At 41.7% G+C, this 18,344-nt stretch overlaps 1 protein-coding gene across 1 annotated transcript in view; it reads right to left on the bottom strand.

The window, feature by feature from the left end:
• SPON1 (spondin 1) overlaps positions 1-18,344 on the bottom strand; it is a 319,734-nt gene that overhangs the window by 260,343 nt on the left and 41,047 nt on the right. Inside the window, exon 3 of the mRNA XM_077820112.1 lies at positions 8,078-8,211. Coding sequence (XP_077676238.1) covers positions 8,078-8,211 — 134 coding nt within the window. The remainder of the gene's footprint in view (positions 1-8,077; positions 8,212-18,344) is intronic.

Below are 18,344 nucleotides of genomic sequence, written 5' to 3' on the forward strand. Positions count from 1 at the left end.
ATGCTACAGCTGCTCTGCACCTATGCAAGTATGAACCTAGTTTACAGTAGCTAGCCAGTTAAGCCAGATTTGCAGCTGTTTAGTTTCACTATAGCAGCACAAAGCAACCAGAGCATACAAGCCCTTAATATCTGATGATTAAAATATTCATCCTAAAACATCAGATTAGTGTGTGTCACCATAAGAAAGTATATTTATTAGACATGTACTCCAACTGTCCTGGGCTCCATTAAGTTTAAGAAATTATACTAAAAGCTTGTCTACACATGGTGCTTTAGTCCACACCACAGGGGTGTAAATTTCTTTGTCCACATGAGCTGGCCCTGTAGGGACCTGATGGAGCACACGAAAGGTCCCCTAGTGTGCAATAACGTAGCACTGTTTGAAATGGGACTACATTAAGGTTCTCTAGTGAGCATTAATGTTATACTGTTTGAAACAGAACTACATTAATGCGTAGTAGGGAACTTTTAGTGCATGCCAGCAGGGTCCAGATGGGCCAGTTAGCGCACAACATGCTAATGCAGACTCAAATTTATACCCGTCTGGTGTGAACTAAAGCATCATGTAGATAAGCCTTAAGTCTAGTAAGAAAGTGGAACTTTTCAGATTTTGTTTTAAATGTAAGTAGTCTACAAGGCATGGGGAAAGAGACTGTACTTATTTCCATGGAAATAAACATTTTATATAATGTAATGTTAAACATGTTACTAATATAGCAACTATATAAGTAAAAATATATGGTCTCAATCGCTCATTGCTTATTCAGGTAAAATCCTTTTTGGCAGTTTTGTGTCAGGAATAAGGAATAGGGCCACAGGTTGCAATCACAAAACAAATTCTGTATTTGATGATCCCCTTGTTTGTCATACAATAAGAAATAAAAAATATGAAAAAGGACATGTTAAAGTATTTTAGTCTTTAGGCTAATCAAATAATATAATTTAATATACCCCTTTCTTCTGTAGACTCACAGCACTATACAAAGAAAGATAAGCGTCACAATCTCTATTTTACTGCTGGGGAGACTGAGGCACTGAGAGGTGAAATGACTTGCCCAAGGTTACACAGCATGTCAATGGCAGGTATGGGAATAGGCCCAAAGTATCCTGACTTCCAGTCAAGATCCCTAGCCAGCGGACCACACTGACTCCTTAAAAGCTCTATTTAAGGGAAAGAAAGGTGATGATTTGTTGCCCAGTGGTCAGGGTTTAGGTCCTTTGAACTGCAGGGTGGGGGAGGTTGATAGGGAAGACCGGGCCCTCCCACTCCACCAGGCTCCGGCCCATGGCCTGTGAGGGCTATCAAAGGTCTGACATTCAACAGTGCCTTAAGGCTGCCCTCCCTGGGCCACTTCCTACCACCCCATTATTGTCCAAAGTTCGCAGCCTATGGCAAGGAGGTGCGAAGTGGGGTCAGCTCACTGCTGGGTGCCTTTTCATGGCTGTGCTTGGTGTGGCAGGTCCCTCATTCTCTCTCTCAGGGTCGTGGCTGCCTCCTCCTGTTACTTGGATCTTTGGCCTGATCAGTTCCAAGTCTCTCCCCTGCTGGGGTAGTCCATAACACACAAGGGGAATTAACACAAACAAACAGAGTTTATGGGGGGGGGTGGGGAATGCCTCCCTCTCAGGGTGTATCTGAAGCAAGTTCTCCCTTCCCTCAGGGAGGGAGCTTCAGGTAGTTATTGTTGGAAGAGATCCTGCCTTCCTTCAGGGGCTGTGAATTGCTGGTGTGCCCTCTTTTCTGGACTGCCACCAAGGGAGCTATTCTGCTCCCTTTTAATTTCTCCCCCAGCCTGTGCATCTCTTGCAGGTGTGGCAACGGGAGACTGGCTGAGCTCAGAACAACCCCTTAATCCCTTGGTGGCCAGCGTGGGGTTTGCATACCTCATCACAACTACATCATGAGTTCTGGATGCTGAGAAAAGATTTGATTGGACAGATATCAAGAGAATTTCATTGTGTGCCCATGGATATGACCCCAACCCATTAGAAATGGATAGTTTCATTGAGATTTTCAGGTTCCTTTTGAACTCTATCTTAGATTTTCCAACAGCATGGGAATAGCAGAATGGGATGCAAACCTAAACAAAATAAAATTGTGTATGAAACTCATGGTAATCAAACCCCCTGGCGTTCACACACTTTTAGTTTAATATCATTCACTTTCAGAGATATGGGGGCTGGGAGAAAGAGGGACGGCACACAGGAAAGGAAGCCACACCTTCCACGGAGACTGAATATTGTATCGCAAGTGCAGATACATGTTTTGAATCCTGAAGTTGTTCCTGAAATCTGCAGTATATTTTGCTACCAGCTCAGCCAGCGCACCAGACACGCCATTTCCCAATGAAGAAATTTTTTTAAAATGTGTACAGTGATGTGCTAAATCTGCCAGAGTTCTTATTTGGGAGAGTCCTTTCAAGTTGCTCAGCCCTCTGGTGGCCACTTACATCCAGAAAAAGGGGAGTTAATAAATCATGAGGAAGATTATTTATGCAGGAAAACAATAAATTCCACACACCGTCTCAAAAAGATTAAAATATTCCCCTAGACATGGTTCAAAAAATTTCCCCATGAACAATCCATGAAGAGGCCTTGATGAAGATATTTGATATGTTACAGGAAATAAGAGAAAGAATAGCTATCTTGGATTTCCATTTGTTGGTTGGTTAACTATCGTTTGGATGGCAGAAGGTGAGCACCTAGTAAATAAAATCTTGTAAATGTTTAGTTTATCATACAAAGCACATATCATAATTGTCTGACATCCCAGTTATGGGATCCCATCAGAGCACTGCTTAAGGTTTCCTTTCTAAATGGTAAATTAAATATACAATATATCTGTCCCTGGCCAATATTTATTAAATAATCTGTTGCATTCAGACTCAATCAAACTCAAATGCAAAAAGAGGAAAATGTAATTAGCATCTTGCAACATTCCAAAGCATCTCTTGCATTTGCCTCTTCATCAGATTTACTTGACTTGATAAACTTGAGTGACTTAGATAGTAACAAGATTTTGCATAATTCCTGCACTATTTGCAAACACATATTTATACAACAGTTTCCCCACTATTAAATTTTAATGCATACCAAGGCTTTACTCCATTATTTTATATTATATCCTTCTATTGTATACACTTTCACTTAATATTTTCCTTTTTTCAGATTTAAATCTTAAGCTGCCCACATTTCAAATCACACTTAAATGAGACACTTTATCCCCCACAATATACTTTATCATTCAACTTCAAAAACTTAAGGCTAAAAGTGGTTTAAGACAGTCTGTCCTCCAGCATAGCTAAGAAATGCACCTATAGTTGGCTCTGTCTACACTACAAAGTTTCTACATGATGTAAATTACATTGGTTTACACCGACTTTTCTATATTGCTCGAGCACACGTACACTTGGCTGCTTGTGTCAATGCTGTGCATACACACCACAAGTGCTTGCATCAATGGAAAATGCAGTGCACCACAGGTGGGCATCCCAGTGCACCCTGCGCAGCCAACCAGCACAATGCCTTGTGGGGCATTTTCTCAGTGCTTTGTGGGATACCAGAAATTTTCCCAGGGATTTCTGAGAACTAGGGGTCAAGTTCCCATAATGCCACTTTCTCTATCCTATAATGATCATTCCATCCCATAATTTAAAAATGCCCACAGTCCCTTTTGTGTCACTTGTTGGTTTCCACCATCTCTCCGGCAGAACCCAGAGTTCAGCACAATTCTAATGATCAATGCTAATATAGGATGCACAGTTTGTCCATATCTGCAGAACTTCAGCGACTACCACTGCAGCTGGTGGTTCAATGAGGAAGAAGAGATGTTTGACAACAATGAATAGAAATAGAGGCTGATGGACACAGTGAATAAAAATGTCAGGTTGCTGTTGGCATTCACAGAGCAATTCTACACAGTAGATCAGTGCTTCGGGGCCCAGGAAACAAGCACTCATTGGTGGGATTACATCATAAAGCAGGTTTGGGAGGATTAACTGTGGCTGCAGAATTTTTAGATGCGAGAGGTCATATTTCTGGATCTGTGTGCTGAATTCACCCCAGCCCTCTTGCACTGGGACACCACAATGAGAGCTACATTGATAGTAGAGATTTTTTTTTCTTATCGTATGGCAAGAGAGGTGATTAGCAACATTTAAATAACCAAGTCCAAGTCTGAAAGCTTCTCCACTTCTGTGTAATGATACATATTTCCCCAAGACTCTCTTATCCATTTTTAAGATGTTCCACCTGCTGTAGGGACAGATCATTGCTGCTCACATGCTCTTGCTCACCCACAGATCCCAGAAAAGGTTTCAATGAGTCCACCATGTGAACAGACATGTCTGTGAGAGCATAGGCCATGAACAAGCAAAGCACTTAAGTATATGTTTAAACTTTAAGCATGCACTTAAATCTGATTTCAATGGGACCTAAGCATGTGCTTAAGTACTTTGCTGCATTAGTTAGTATTGTATATGTACCCAGGCAGTGTAGCCATGCTCAATAGACTGATGGGTATGTATTTCAATGTGGAGTCTGGGAGAATTCAAGAGACTTATTGTAAACTGAGGCAAATAGAGACCAAACCTTCAGGCTTCTGTGCTGCAACAACTCTGTGGGAGTGAGGAATCTGCCTGAAGTGTTCTGTACCAATTATGGTTATGAGATATCAGATGTAAAATAACCTGGTAATGTTAGCCCTTTATGCAAATAGTTGTGTGACAAAGCAAGGTAGTATGGGGTGTGCGTGTGGGGAGGCAAATGTAAACTAATGCTACCTACACACTGCCCTTGAAGTTATGCATCAAGCTAACTAGTACTCATGCCAAAACATTTCTACTTCCCATGCTGCACTTGGAACCTTCACTTTCCCATTTTTCCCATACCACTTTTGGCTTTTCAGCCAAACAGGTAATAGGTACAGTGCCTGAAAAGGTTTAAGGGGACTGCTGGTCAATTATAGGCCTCAGGAAAATAAAACTTAGTGTTAAGAACAACATCAGACCAAATTCTATTCCCAGTTACACTGGTGAAATTCCAAAGCAACTTCATTAAGTCTGTAGTGTTACTCTGGATTTAGGCTGGCATAATGATAGCAGAAGTTGGCCCATAATAAGGAAAAAAATTTTGTAGATTAGCTTCATTTAACAAACTGGTAACTACCTTTTCTCCTTAAGGCATGATTCTCTTTACATTTATACCAGTGTAAGTTGAAGCCAATGGATCATTATATGATGTAAGAGAATCAGGCCCTCTCTGTTCAAAACTGGCTCAAAACCACCAGCCCCAGTTGAAACACATCTTACCAGCAAATTATCAGGATAGCGTCCTCCCCCCAGATATATGTTAGTAGTACAATTGAGTTGCACTCTTGCACATACAGAAAGAAGAGGGGAGGAAGAAGGATGAAATGAAGAACACTAACACTGTTTGGCCATCCCTAATTATAATATCTATTTTAAACTATGTAATTTTTATGGTCTCATTGAAGGTCTCATGATTGCCAAAATAGTTGAGAAAATGTTGCCCAGCATTTGTATGGATTTCTATGGGAGCATGGGGAGGTGATTGTAAAGGAGGCTTACTGTAAACACTATAATTTAGATGAGCTCCAAATGGAAAAATGTAAATGGTGTTAAGTTTATGCCAAAAAGCACAACAGTAATTGCTATGTATAGTACTACTGAGCACTGAATTTCAGTGCAAATGAAAGCCACATTATAATGTTAATCACTGGCTCTAACAAATCACAATAAAAGGTAGCTGTTTTTTTCTAAGGTGTTTCATTCTTCTTTTGAACTGAACTCAGAAGTACAACAGTACATTTATCTTTTGCATCTATAAGCAACCAGTTCAGGGAAGACTGTATTTTCTACAGAAGTTTTATTGAAAGACAGATAATAATCAAATAGTGTTTTATTTACATTCACCAAAATGTGTATCTAACAATGTCCCCTCCACCTGACCTTCAGTTATTCCACCAGGGCTTTGATCTTGTCAGATACTGCAAGCTTAGCAGTTTGGAAATGGTTCGGTATTTGGATGAGTAGTCTACATGCTGTAGAAATTAGAGACCTACCTACTAAATCATCCACACTTTCTCCCTAGTCATTACTGAATTAATATCTCAGAATTCTAATCAGAGACACTCTGTTTGTTGTTGGTGAACTGACTTTTAGAAGCTATGTAAAACCAAGTTCCTCCTTACAACCTGTGGTCATGAAAGATCCCACCATAATTATTGTAAGAGCAGGGTCTTAAATTATGACGTTCTGGATACATTCCAACTGAATTAATACTAATAATTATTATTTGTATTATGGTAGTATCTAATTGCCCTATTGTGGTAGGCACTATGCATACATATGTTGGAATGATCCTTGCTTACAATCAAATAATAAGACAGACAAACCTCAGGTGGATACAGCAAAGATGCAGGTAACACAGAGACAGTTATGATTAGTATAATAAGCAGCAGTCACAGCACTCCAGCTGCCCAACCCTTGTTAAAAGTTTTGTAGGAATCGTGACATTTATGGGTGTTAAGAATTAAATTTGGCCTAGCTAAATGTTTCCTGTAGCTTTTACTGCATTAAACATTTTTCACTTCCTGTTTCAGACACCAAGAGACAATGGGTGATGCTTCAGGGTCAAATGCCTACAATGTGCTGATAATACAGAGCAATATAACTCATTCTCATCAGAACAAAACACCACCATCAACTAGTTACCCCAATGTCTGGAAGAAATACACACCTTGAGGAATAAGAAGGGCTCAAATACAATCAAAGTAAGATGAAGGTGATGCTGGTGGGCAAGGGGAATCATCTCTCTTTAAACAGTGCATTGACACTGAACGAATCTTCTTGGAAATGCTGATGGGACCCTTATAACACCATTACATTCTACACCAGAGGTGGGCAAACTATGGCCCGCAGGCCACATCCGGCCTGCGGGACCATCCAGCCCAGCCCCCGAGTTCCTGGATGGGGAGGTTAGCCCCCTGCCCCTCCCCTGCTGTTCCCCGTCCCCCGCAGCCACACCGCCGCGTGAGCAGCACTCTGGGCAGCGGGGCTGCGTGCTCCTGCAGGGCAGTGCATCTGGCTCCGGCTGGGCAGCATGGCTGCCAGACATGCTGCTCTGCGTGGCATGGTAAGGGGATCGGGGGGTTGGTTAAGGGGCAGAGGGTCCCGGGGGGGGCAGTCAGGGGACAGGGAGCGGTTGGATGAGGGGGAGGTTTGGGGGGGTCAGGGGAGAGGGAGCAGGGGGGTTGGATAAATGTGGGAGTCCTGGGGGGCCTGTCAGGGGGTGGGGGGTATGGATAGGGGTTGGGGTGATCAGGGAACAAGGAGCAGGGGGGATTGGATGGGTTGGGGGTTCTGACGGGGGCAGTCAGGGGGCGGGAAGTGGGAGGGATTGGATAGGGGGCAGGGGCCAGGTGGTTTGGGGATGCACAGCCTTCCCTACCTGGCCCTCCATACAGTTTTGCAACCCCGATGTGGCCCTCGGGCCAAAAAGTTTGCCCACCCCTGTTCTACACCATTCTTAGATTAGCTTGCAACACAGTGGACAGCGTGTGACAACGTTTTGTTGTGACTTTAAATCAGGAAACAAAACAAATTCCTGTCAAAAACATCCGGTTGCTGATACAACACAGTGCTTTTCTGAGTGATATTGATTAATTTGAGAAAATGCAGGTACCATAGTGCAGCCTGATTGACGTGCTTGGCTAAAATTTAAGGATTTACCAGCATTTCAATCATGCCTCCAATATTATGCGCATAATTTCCTCAAAAAATGTTTACAAGACTAACTGCCTGATTTGTGGGTGAAGTCTTCTAAAAGCTACGCTTCTAAATTGGTGCAACTGGGGACACATAGTTGTGCCTGGAATATTGAGTCTGTTTTTTTACAAATGTAGGCCAAATAGTTGCAAGAGAATTTTGTGCAGGTTAAACTACTGCTGACTCATGTGTATAAAAACAGGCATCAATGTATTGTAAATCATATTAGACTTATTGTAAATGGAACCTGGTTTTACTTGTAACTTGGATCCATGTGAAAGTACTTACTTCAGAATTACACAGCCTGTACCAACAGGAGGCGCTGTCCAGAAAACGTGAATGCGTGTCCGTCTTCTTGGAGTACTCTCAGTAACAGCAACAGGACAATTACTCATGAATTGTGTTTCTTCTTCATCTATAATCTGAAGAAATATAAAGATGCTTTCTATAATAAATGTGCTTAGGAAGTGTTTTATGTCAGTTTGTGTTTTCTTTAACTGCAATTACCTGTAACTATATTTTTATAGATCACCAGTCTTTCGCAGATAGGGTTGTAACAGTCAATTAATCCATTAAAATAAACAAAATGAAACCAGAACTAACAAAGAAATGTTCTCAAGTTATGGGAAGTTGCTCATTTCTGACTATGGCTGTAAATCAACCATATCGGGACGGAGTTCCCAAACTTTTTGCCAGCTTGACCCTATTTTAATGAATTATTTCCTCTCAGAACACCAGACAGCAAGGAAAATAACATTTTGAAGAGCAAAATAGCATCCTCCACACAGCATGACCTCACACACACCATACACATGAGTACACGCTGTGTGGGGGACACTGTTTTGTTCTACAAAATGGCATCCTTTATGGATTATGCCTCACACACACACACACAGTCCATGAGAAGTCATGTGGTGTGGAGCAAAATGGCCTCCTCTGAACACTAGGGGTCGCCACAACCCCATCTGCTGGTGGCACAATCCCATTTGGGGTTCTGACCCACAGTTTGGGAACTGCTGATGTAAGATTAAGTTGGCCTTGATAATTGCAACTTCACATAAATGTTTACAGACAGAACGATAAAATTTACGTCATTTCCACTATTAGTGTTGTAGCAACTGGAGTTAGTAGAGAAAACATGTTACAGTGGGCAGTTTCTCATCAAACATCTGTGTAAATCCTACTATACTCAAGGTGTTATGCCCAACACGACCAGTAAGTTGTGAATCATACTTTCATCTGTGACATAGCTTCATTCCAGATTCCAGTATGTGAGATAATATGCATAAATTAATGCTGTATAGGGTTGGTTACTGGTAAACGTAAGAGAAGTGAAGTGAAGAAATAATGTAATGTGACCATATTTATGAGCCAGTTGTGATAGTAAGCTGATCCTCTGCAGGAACAGGAGCTGTGAAACAGAGTTTGAATTAGAATTTGCAAGACTCTGGTTTTGGTACCTGTGCAAATATTTTTTTTACAATTTCCTCTAGTATTTGTATTCTATGGGTTTCAGTTGGAGTCTGATTTTTGAACAAGCACAAACTCTCAAAGACAATTCAGTTAAAACTGCCAAGTTTTGTTTGGAACCACACAATGCTGTGATTTTGAGAGGCTGAGCTTCAAAATCAGAAAATGGCTTGCCTTGACTTGGCCTGGCCAAGGGTGACTCCAAACTGGGTCCAGTTTACATCAGTGAGTTGCAAATCTTACCCAACCATTCAACAAATCTTTTCTGAATTTCAGGATTGTAACTGGGCACATTTTTTGTGGCTGCAGGTTTTAATTGCTAACTTTTTGCTCAACTCTATTCACCATTGTATACATTCTGCAATTAATGTTGCTTTAACTGATGTTCTGGTACAACGGAGAGCATTTCACATACTGTAGAAAAGGAAATATCTGTAGTTTGACCAGATTTTCATTCAGAGGACAGGTGAGGTCTATACTAAAACAACTGGCACCCTTGTTGGCAATCTCAAAAGAGCGGGCAAACATTGGGCATAGAGCTAGAACTCCTTTCATTTTAGGTCAGGGTGGAGGTGCATTGGCACAAGCCAGTGTGGACAACCCTCTGTTCTTCTCAGTCTATAGATAAACAGATGATTTTGGATTCTAGGGCCATTACTCTTGCCTCTTTTATGAAATCTAAGAAAATAGCCAAAAATAAAAAAAAATGAATATATAAATTCAAGGGATGTATGTGGATACAATTGTTTTTTATTAAAGATATCTAATACCCATATATTTTGTCCATCACATTATTGATTTGTATCACACCCGTTATGAAACACATATCACTGCCAAACGATCCCACTAGGTGTGAATTTTGTAAATTGTTAACATGAAATGTTGAGAATATGAACTGCTGTGAACAAACATAGGTCAGGCACTATACTGGTTTTTTTCCCCACTTCTATTTGACATTATCTAATGGTCTAAGCACCAAATGGTACCCAAAGTCCTAAACTGGAATCTTGGTTTGACACAGAGTTGTACTTATCCTATCTGCCTCAAATTCCCCATCTGCAAAATGGGGGAAATAATATTTATCAGCCTTCCTCTCAAATGTTCTGAGGGTTAACTGCTCAGCGACTGATTGGGATTCCCTTACTTATGTTGCATAGTACAGGCATGGCCACTCATAATCCTCTTCTGCCTCACTTTCCTCCTTCAAGAGGAGTCCCCTCAGCCTTCCCCACATGGGTCAGTGTTGGTAATGTGGCTTGGCCCCTTGGCCAACTAACTAAGCAAATGTAACCCCTTCCAGAGTAACAAAAGTCCAAACAAAGCCAACTTGCAACAAACAAAAGATTCTTCCTCTTGGGCTACTCTTCAGACCTCCTTCACGGCTACCTTTAAGTCTTTTTCTCCTCTGAGATAAAGGGCTGACTCCTAAACTGCTTTCCCTGGAGTCTTTCTTACTGTCTACCACTCACTGGAGTTCCCGGCTTCCTGCAGATCCTACCTCAGAGCTTCCCGCAGGAGCTTAACCTGTTTCCTGTTGTTCTTCCCTTTGAGTTCTCTTACCCCTTTTTATGAGGCTCAGGTGTTCACCATCAGGCTGGGAAGCAGCTAATTATGGCATAGGCAAGGCTTGCTCCATTTTCCATTAAAGGGGTCAGTCATTCTGTGATAGTACTTTACTCTGTAAACAGTCCCATGTATTTCAACGGGAATTTTGATTGAGTGAAGAATGTGAAATTTAGCCCAGGCTGCATAACTGGGGACAGATCAGGACCAAAATTATTAAGCTTATCATAGTACAGGGATTTTCTTCACACCACTGTAAGATATTAATATCATTATTTTCTCTCATGTTAGCCCACAGTGGTATTTCTTAGCAAATGGACTTCATTTTCAACTTATTTCATTATATTTTACATTTTAGCTTGTCTCCCATTACATTGTGTTTTAAAACCCAGAGAGTGTGGGAGAATAAAGACAGGGAAAGAAGAGGAATTGGATTAGATTTGCCGAAGGGTTATGTCTTAAGTTATGGCTCTGAGAAAATGAAGTAATACAGTGCCTGCTTGGCTAAATAGGTCTGATCATCTAGAACATGTCATTCTACACTCCAAGGTGATTTATATACCTATCAACATTATTATGTTTCAGAGGGAAAGAATATCAATCACAGATACTTGAAGCAACAACACTTGTTTAAATTTACTTCCTTACAGTCATACTGTGAAATATATTCTATTTTTGTTTTGTTTTGTTTCTGGTGTCTGCTTTTCATTTTATATACCGATAAAATTATGAAAAATTAACACTCATTTCCAGCATTTTAGCACAAACCCAGACTATGTAAAATTATTAATGTTAACTAATAACTAGTAGGTAAATATTATTGTATGATTTAAATAACATATCTACTCAGTTGAAATAACTTTACACAGCAAAAGTGTTATCATAAAGTTGTTATGGATGAATGACTGAAAATCCCATAAACCTACATGGGAGACAAGGTGGGGGAAGGAATATCTTTTATTGGACCAATTTATGTTGGTGAGAGAGACAAGCTTTCAAGCTTACACAGAGCTCTTCACCTGAAGAAGAGCTCTTTGTAAGCTCAAAAGCTTGTCTCGCTCACCAACATAAGTTGGTCCAATAAAAGATATTACTTTGCCTATTACCCAGGGTTATCTGAACCCAAAGCTATGGTAACTAATCTCTGTTTTTCAGGCAGTGTCAGGAAATAAATCAGTGAGGGGACACAGCATCTCCGTCTGATAAATTATTGATACACACAGGAGTGCTTTTACTCACAAATCCGTATTCTTATTGAGTACAAAGCACATATTAAAACTAACAATAATCTAGAAGCACCCCAAATATAATTACCCAAAATATTGCACCCCCAAATATAATTACCCAAAATATTGGAATATAATTACCCAAAATATTCCTGGATTGTCTATGCACCGCAATACTGCGGTGCATAGACAATCCAGGAAGTTTTTGGAAAGCGTAGGGGACAATTTCCTGGCGCAAGTGCTAGAGGAGCCAACTAGGGGGGGCGCTTTTCTTGACCTGCTGCTCACAAACCGGGTAGAATTAGTGGGGGAAGCAAAAGTGGATGGGAATCTGGGAGGCAGTGACCATGAGTTGGTTGAGTTCAGGATCCTGACGCAGGGAAGAAAGGTAAGCAGCAGGATACGGACCCTGGACTTCAGGAAAGCAGACTTCGACTCCCTCAGGGAACGGATGGCCAGGATCCCCTGGGGGACTAACTTGAAGGGGAAAGGAGTCCAGGAGAGCTGGCTGTATTTCAAGGAATCCCTGTTGAGGTTACAGGGACAAACCATCCCAATGAGTCGAAAGAATAGTAAATATGGCAGGCGACCAGCTTGGCTTAACGGTGAAATCCTAGCGGATCTTAAACATAAAAAAGAAGCTTACAAGAAGTGGAAGGTTGGACATATGACCAGGGAAGAGTATAAAAATATTGCTCGGGCACGTAGGAATGAAATCAGGAGGGCCAAATCGCACCTGGAGCTGCAGCTAGCAAGAGATGTCAAGAGTAACAAGAAGGGTTTCTTCAGGTATGTTGGCAACAAGAAGAAAGCCAAGGAAAGTGTGGGCCCCTTACTGAATGAGGGAGGCAACCTAGTGACAGAGGATGTGGAAAAAGCTAATGTACTCAATGCTTTTTTTTGCCTCTGTTTTCACTAACAAGGTCAGCTCCCAGACTGCTGCGCTGGGCATCACAAAATGGGAAGAGATGGCCAGCCCTCTGTGGAGATAGAGGTGGTTAGGGACTATTTAGAAAAGCTGGACGTGCACAAGTCCATGGGGCCGGACGAGTTGCATCCGAGAGTGCTGAAGGAATTGGCGGCTGTGATTGCAGAGCCATTGGCCATTATCTTTGAAAACTCGTGGCGAACCGGGGAAGTCCCGGATGACTGGAAAAAGGCTAATGTAGTGCCAATCTTTAAAAAAGGGAAGAAGGAGGATCCTGGGAACTACAGGCCAGTCAGCCTCACCTCAGTCCCTGGAAAAATCATGGAGCAGGTCCTCAAAGAATCAATCTTGAAGTACTTGCATGAGAGGAAAGTGATCAGGAACAGCCAGCATGGATTCACCAAGGGAAGGTCATGCCTGACTAATCTAATCGCCTTTTATCATGAGATTACTGGTTCTGTGGATGAAGGGAAAGCAGTGGATGTATTGTTTCTTGACTTTAGCAAAGCTTTTGACACGGTCTCCCACAGTATTCTTGTCAGCAAGTTAAGGAAGTATGGGCTGGATGAATGCACTATAAGGTGGGTAGAAAGCTGGCTAGATTGTCGGGCTCAACGGGTAGTGATCAATGGCTCCATGTCTAGTTGGCAGCCGGTGTCAAGTGGAGTGCCCCAGGGGTCGGTCCTGGGGCCGGTTTTGTTCAATATCTTCATAAATGATCTGGAGGATGGTGTGGATTGCACTCTCAGCAAATTTGCGGACGATACTAAACTGGGAGGAGTAGTAGATACACTGGAGGGGAGGGATAGGATACAGAAGGACCTAGACAAATTGGAGGATTGGGCCAAAAGAAATCTGATGAGGTTCAATAAGGATAAGTGCAGGGTCCTGCACTTAGGACGGAAGAATCCAATGCACTGCTACAGACTAGGGGCCGAATGGCTAGGCAGCAGTTCTGCGGAAAAGGACCTAGGGGTGACAGTGGACGAGAAGCTGGATATGAGTCAGCAGTGTGCCCTTGTTGCCAAGAAGGCCAATGGCATTTTGGGATGTATAAGTAGGGGCATAGCGAGCAGATCGAGGGACGTGATCGTCCCCCTCTATTCGACATTGGTGAGGCCTCATCTGGAGTACTGTGTCCAGTTTTGGGCCCCACACTACAAGAAGGATGTGGATAAATTGGAGAGAGTCCAGCGAAGGGCAACAAAAATGATTAGGGGTCTAGAACACATGACTTATGAGGAGAGGCTGAGGGAGCTGGGATTGTTTAGCCTGCAGAAGAGAAGAACGAGGGGGGATTTGATAGCTGCTTTCAACTACCTGAAAGGGGGTTCCAAAGAGGATGGCTCTAGACTGTTCTCAATGGTAGCAGATGACAGAACGAGGAGTAATGGTCTCAAGTTGCAGTGGGGGAGGTTTAGATTGGATATTAGGAAAAACTTTTTCACTAAGAGGGTGGTGAAACACTGGAATGCGTTGCCTAGGGAGGTGGTGGAATCTCCTTCCTTGGAAGTTTTTAAGGTCAGGCTTGACAAAGCCCTGGCTGGGATGATTTAACTGGGAATTGGTCCTGCTTCGAGCAGGGGGTTGGACTAGATGACCTTCAGGGGTCCCTTCCAACCCTGATATTCTATGATTCTATGATTCTATGTGTTTGCAAATAGTGCAGGAATTATGCAAAATCTGAAGTGATAGCGAGTGGCCAGCCTTTCTCCTAGCTGCTAGGGAGATTAGGTGCTAGGGGAAGGTGGGAGAGAGGGAAAGGAGAATACTTGAGGGAGATATATCTGGGAGAGATGAGTGGCAATTGGGGTTTCTTGGAAGGAGCAGAGATTTGGGTGTTTGGAAATAAGTTATCTGTGGCCAAAGGAAGGAGAAACTCAAAACATTTGGAAGGAGGATACAAGAAAGGAGCCACAGGGAAGAGGTGTGTGTAAGGGTATGTTTTCACTGCACAGTCAACCTGAGCTCTTACCTGGGTTTTAACTCCCTACCATCCATGCAGAGAAATCTGTGACCTGGGTTTGGAGGTGCTTTAAGACCCAACTAGCTTACCCAGGTGGAGGTATAGGTTGGAGCCCGAGCTTTGGTTTAATTCTGGCTGGAACCTGCCCACTTTGCAGTGAGGATGCAGGCAAAATCACCTGAATACTGATATTCCTTCAATGACTTCCCACAATTCCCATGGAAAGACAGACACTTTATCTCACAATTGACAAGGGAAAACCGTAGAGTGCAAAGAACCCACCACAGACCCACATGGGCAGGTGCAGACACAGTGAGGACAGTAACGCAGATAGGGCTTTGCAGTGGAGATGCTTGCACCTGGGTGCTCAGAGACAGGTGCCATTCAAGCACATTATGGTTTATCTTCACTGCACAGGTAAAGGGCATGAGATGAGTTTCAGGGGGGTGGATTTGGTGAGAGGTAGGTGTAACTAGGGTACTTCGGGATGGGCAAGAAAGAAGCAGGTTTGGGAAAGAGGAGAATGAAGAGAGACTGGGGGAAGGAGGGAAATAGAGCTCCCTGCAGGCTGAAAGTTGGGAGGAAGTATCCCCCATCCTTTCCTGAGAACTCTTCTAAGGTCTGGATAATTCCAATATGGATTTGTGAACGCTTAGCCAATGGAAGCCTTAGAAACTTCTGAGATTTCCCCATCACATACAAACACGTCACAGAAAGCAGAATATGCCCTTTATCTCTGCCACCTTATGCCCCACTGATCTGCCCCTACTTTGCTTTCACACCCTCTCAATGTGCTGACAAAACTGACTTTTGGCTTGTGGGAGAATCAAGCAAGCATAAGAAGAAAGCAAGTTTTCTCCACTTTTCAGCAATACTGCTAAGGCAAAATGAGCAAGGTTCATCATTCAGCTGTCATGCTTTCTGCTGAGATCATTCTCCTCCACTTAAGAATCTGGAAGTGGAAGCTGCATTATTTTTCACAATGGAACAGCAATCAATGCTGGAAAGTATACCTCTAATGGAAGCTACAGCTTTGAACCTAGTTAAATTAATTAAACAGTTGTTCGATCTGTTCTCCAAAAATACAGAGCTATTCAAGAACTGAATTAAAATGCAAAACAGCCTGTCATTCTTAAAAGAGATGGTTTCCTGGGAAAGCTGTAAATACTGTCTAAATTACTGCATTAGTTACAGCCACACTAGCCCCATATTCTATGGGCATGATGCAGGTAATCATCCTCTCAGAATAGTTATTGTAGCATGAGGATTATGCATGCTTGGAAAAATCTTTAAAGACCATGCTCAACTCACACTGAGCAAGGTGAAATAACTATAGGTAAGCGAAAACATATTAAGACAAGCTAGATAGCGGCCAGCAAAGGATGAACCTTTCATCTTTATGTTCCTGGGTCCAAATCCAGTTTAGTTTGTGTTTAAAAGTCATTTTTACCAGCTAGTGTTTTTGAAATGCACAGGTGTTCAATCCAGTTCCGACTGGACCAACGGAATGCACAGAAACCAACACTACTACAGATGTCACATCCAGATGCCTAAGATAGGCACTTAGCTACTTTCATAGCCCTAGAAATTGTTTTTCCAGATCAAAGGGCAGGCATGCTGGTAGGGGAGTCTGTGCTGTACCTGTGTTACAGACAAATTTTAGTCCTCAGTGCAGTCAATCCAGCACTTTTCACCAGCAATAAATTTCAGAATATTTTTTTTTAAAAGAAGTATGGACAGCTAATGCCAAAGGAAGGAGATAAGGTTATAACCATGAGTCAGTGTGACTAACTTGGTGATTGGGGGATACTGCAAAAACAGTGCTCACAAACATTTCTTCAATTTCCAAATGGTTGTTTGGTTAGAGCGTGTTCATGCCTCTTTCCATTAGCTACCAATGAACATTCACACACACACACAAGTGGTTATGTATACTAATCCTATATAACCTACAAAAAACTGATTATTAGTGAGCTGTGAAGAATAGAAAATTTCATAATTAAATATAGAAGCAGTTATATTCTGGAATGTAGATACTGGGACAACAGAAAGTAACTTGAACCCAATTTCCTTCTCCAATCTCCATCAAAGCAAAAGGGAGCATTACACAAATGTTTGTCTGGGGAAAAAAACCTGCAAAAAAACCTGCAAAGCCTGAGGGCCTCCATAAAATAATGGCTTTGAGGGAAAGTAAAATAGAAACTTTGTCAACAAAGATTACTAATGTATATGGATCTCAATGAGAAACACCTTGACTAGCTGCAAACACTGTGCAGAACCAGCAGAAAATGCCAATGGATCTGAAAGCATCCAAAATCCTGCTTATTTTACAATGCCATTATAAATCTCAGAACCTTGACCAACAAGCTGAGGTGCTGGAGAATCAAATGAGCAGAAGAAATATCCAGATTCTAGGAGTTCCTTCAAGTAAATATAAACCTGACTCAAATACATTTGTTGAAAAGATGGTTCCCTGGAGGTTAAACATCAATCGATGTAGAAAATAGCTCTAGGACCCCTATCAGACAGGATGTATCATTACGGCAATGGGGCATTTGTATTAGTGATCCCCTTTTTTACACAGGAGAAAATGATAGATTCCTAGTCAAATTCAGGAAAAAGAGAAACAATCTCTGAGAATAATAAAATTCCAATTTTTTTCTGGAATTGACCCAGATGACGCATGCATGAGAGAAAGAGTTGGCAGGAATAAGACACATGAAATAAAATGTAGAATTTGCAAAATAAATTATAGTTTGCTAAATTCCAGGTTGTCTCTAATGGGAAACCTTACATTTTCTGGAATGGGCCAGCAGTTAGCTATTTGCTGGATAAGATCCTAAGAGAAAGCAGAACCCTTGACCAAGAATCAGGGGCCTCTAAGGGAGAATCTGCATGTGGTAAATGCTGTCTAACACATTAAAGCCAAAGAAATAATTAGTCTTAGTATTCTATTTGTGTCTTACTTTTTTTCCTATTAAGATTTCAATATAATTGGATACAATTGTGCCCTTAGGGAGACTGGTATAAATCTAGAACAACATCCTTGAAGTTACTGTGGATTTAAACCATAATGTGAATTTAAACTGTAATGGAAAGTAAAATTTGGCTCAACATGTGTATAAGGAAAATATTAAAAGGTAGTAACTACTGGTTTCAGGCTTGATCTTGCATTCTTTTTATACCCCACTGGCTTCAGGGGGAATGTAGGGTGTTCAAGGACACTCCTTAGCTGTAATGTGAATGATTAAATATCTTCTCCCACAACCAAGGCAAATCAGAGCAAAGCTTTGAGTGATGGACTATCGTATCTGCATGCAATTCTATGTAGATGGTTAGTTCAAGAAGTTAAACTAGCAATTAGTTTTCCATACAGTGAAATTTGTTTTACAGTGGTTTGAT

Source organism: Eretmochelys imbricata, chromosome 6 (assembly GCF_965152235.1).
Source record: "Eretmochelys imbricata isolate rEreImb1 chromosome 6, rEreImb1.hap1, whole genome shotgun sequence".
NCBI lineage: Eukaryota > Metazoa > Chordata > Testudines > Cheloniidae > Eretmochelys > Eretmochelys imbricata.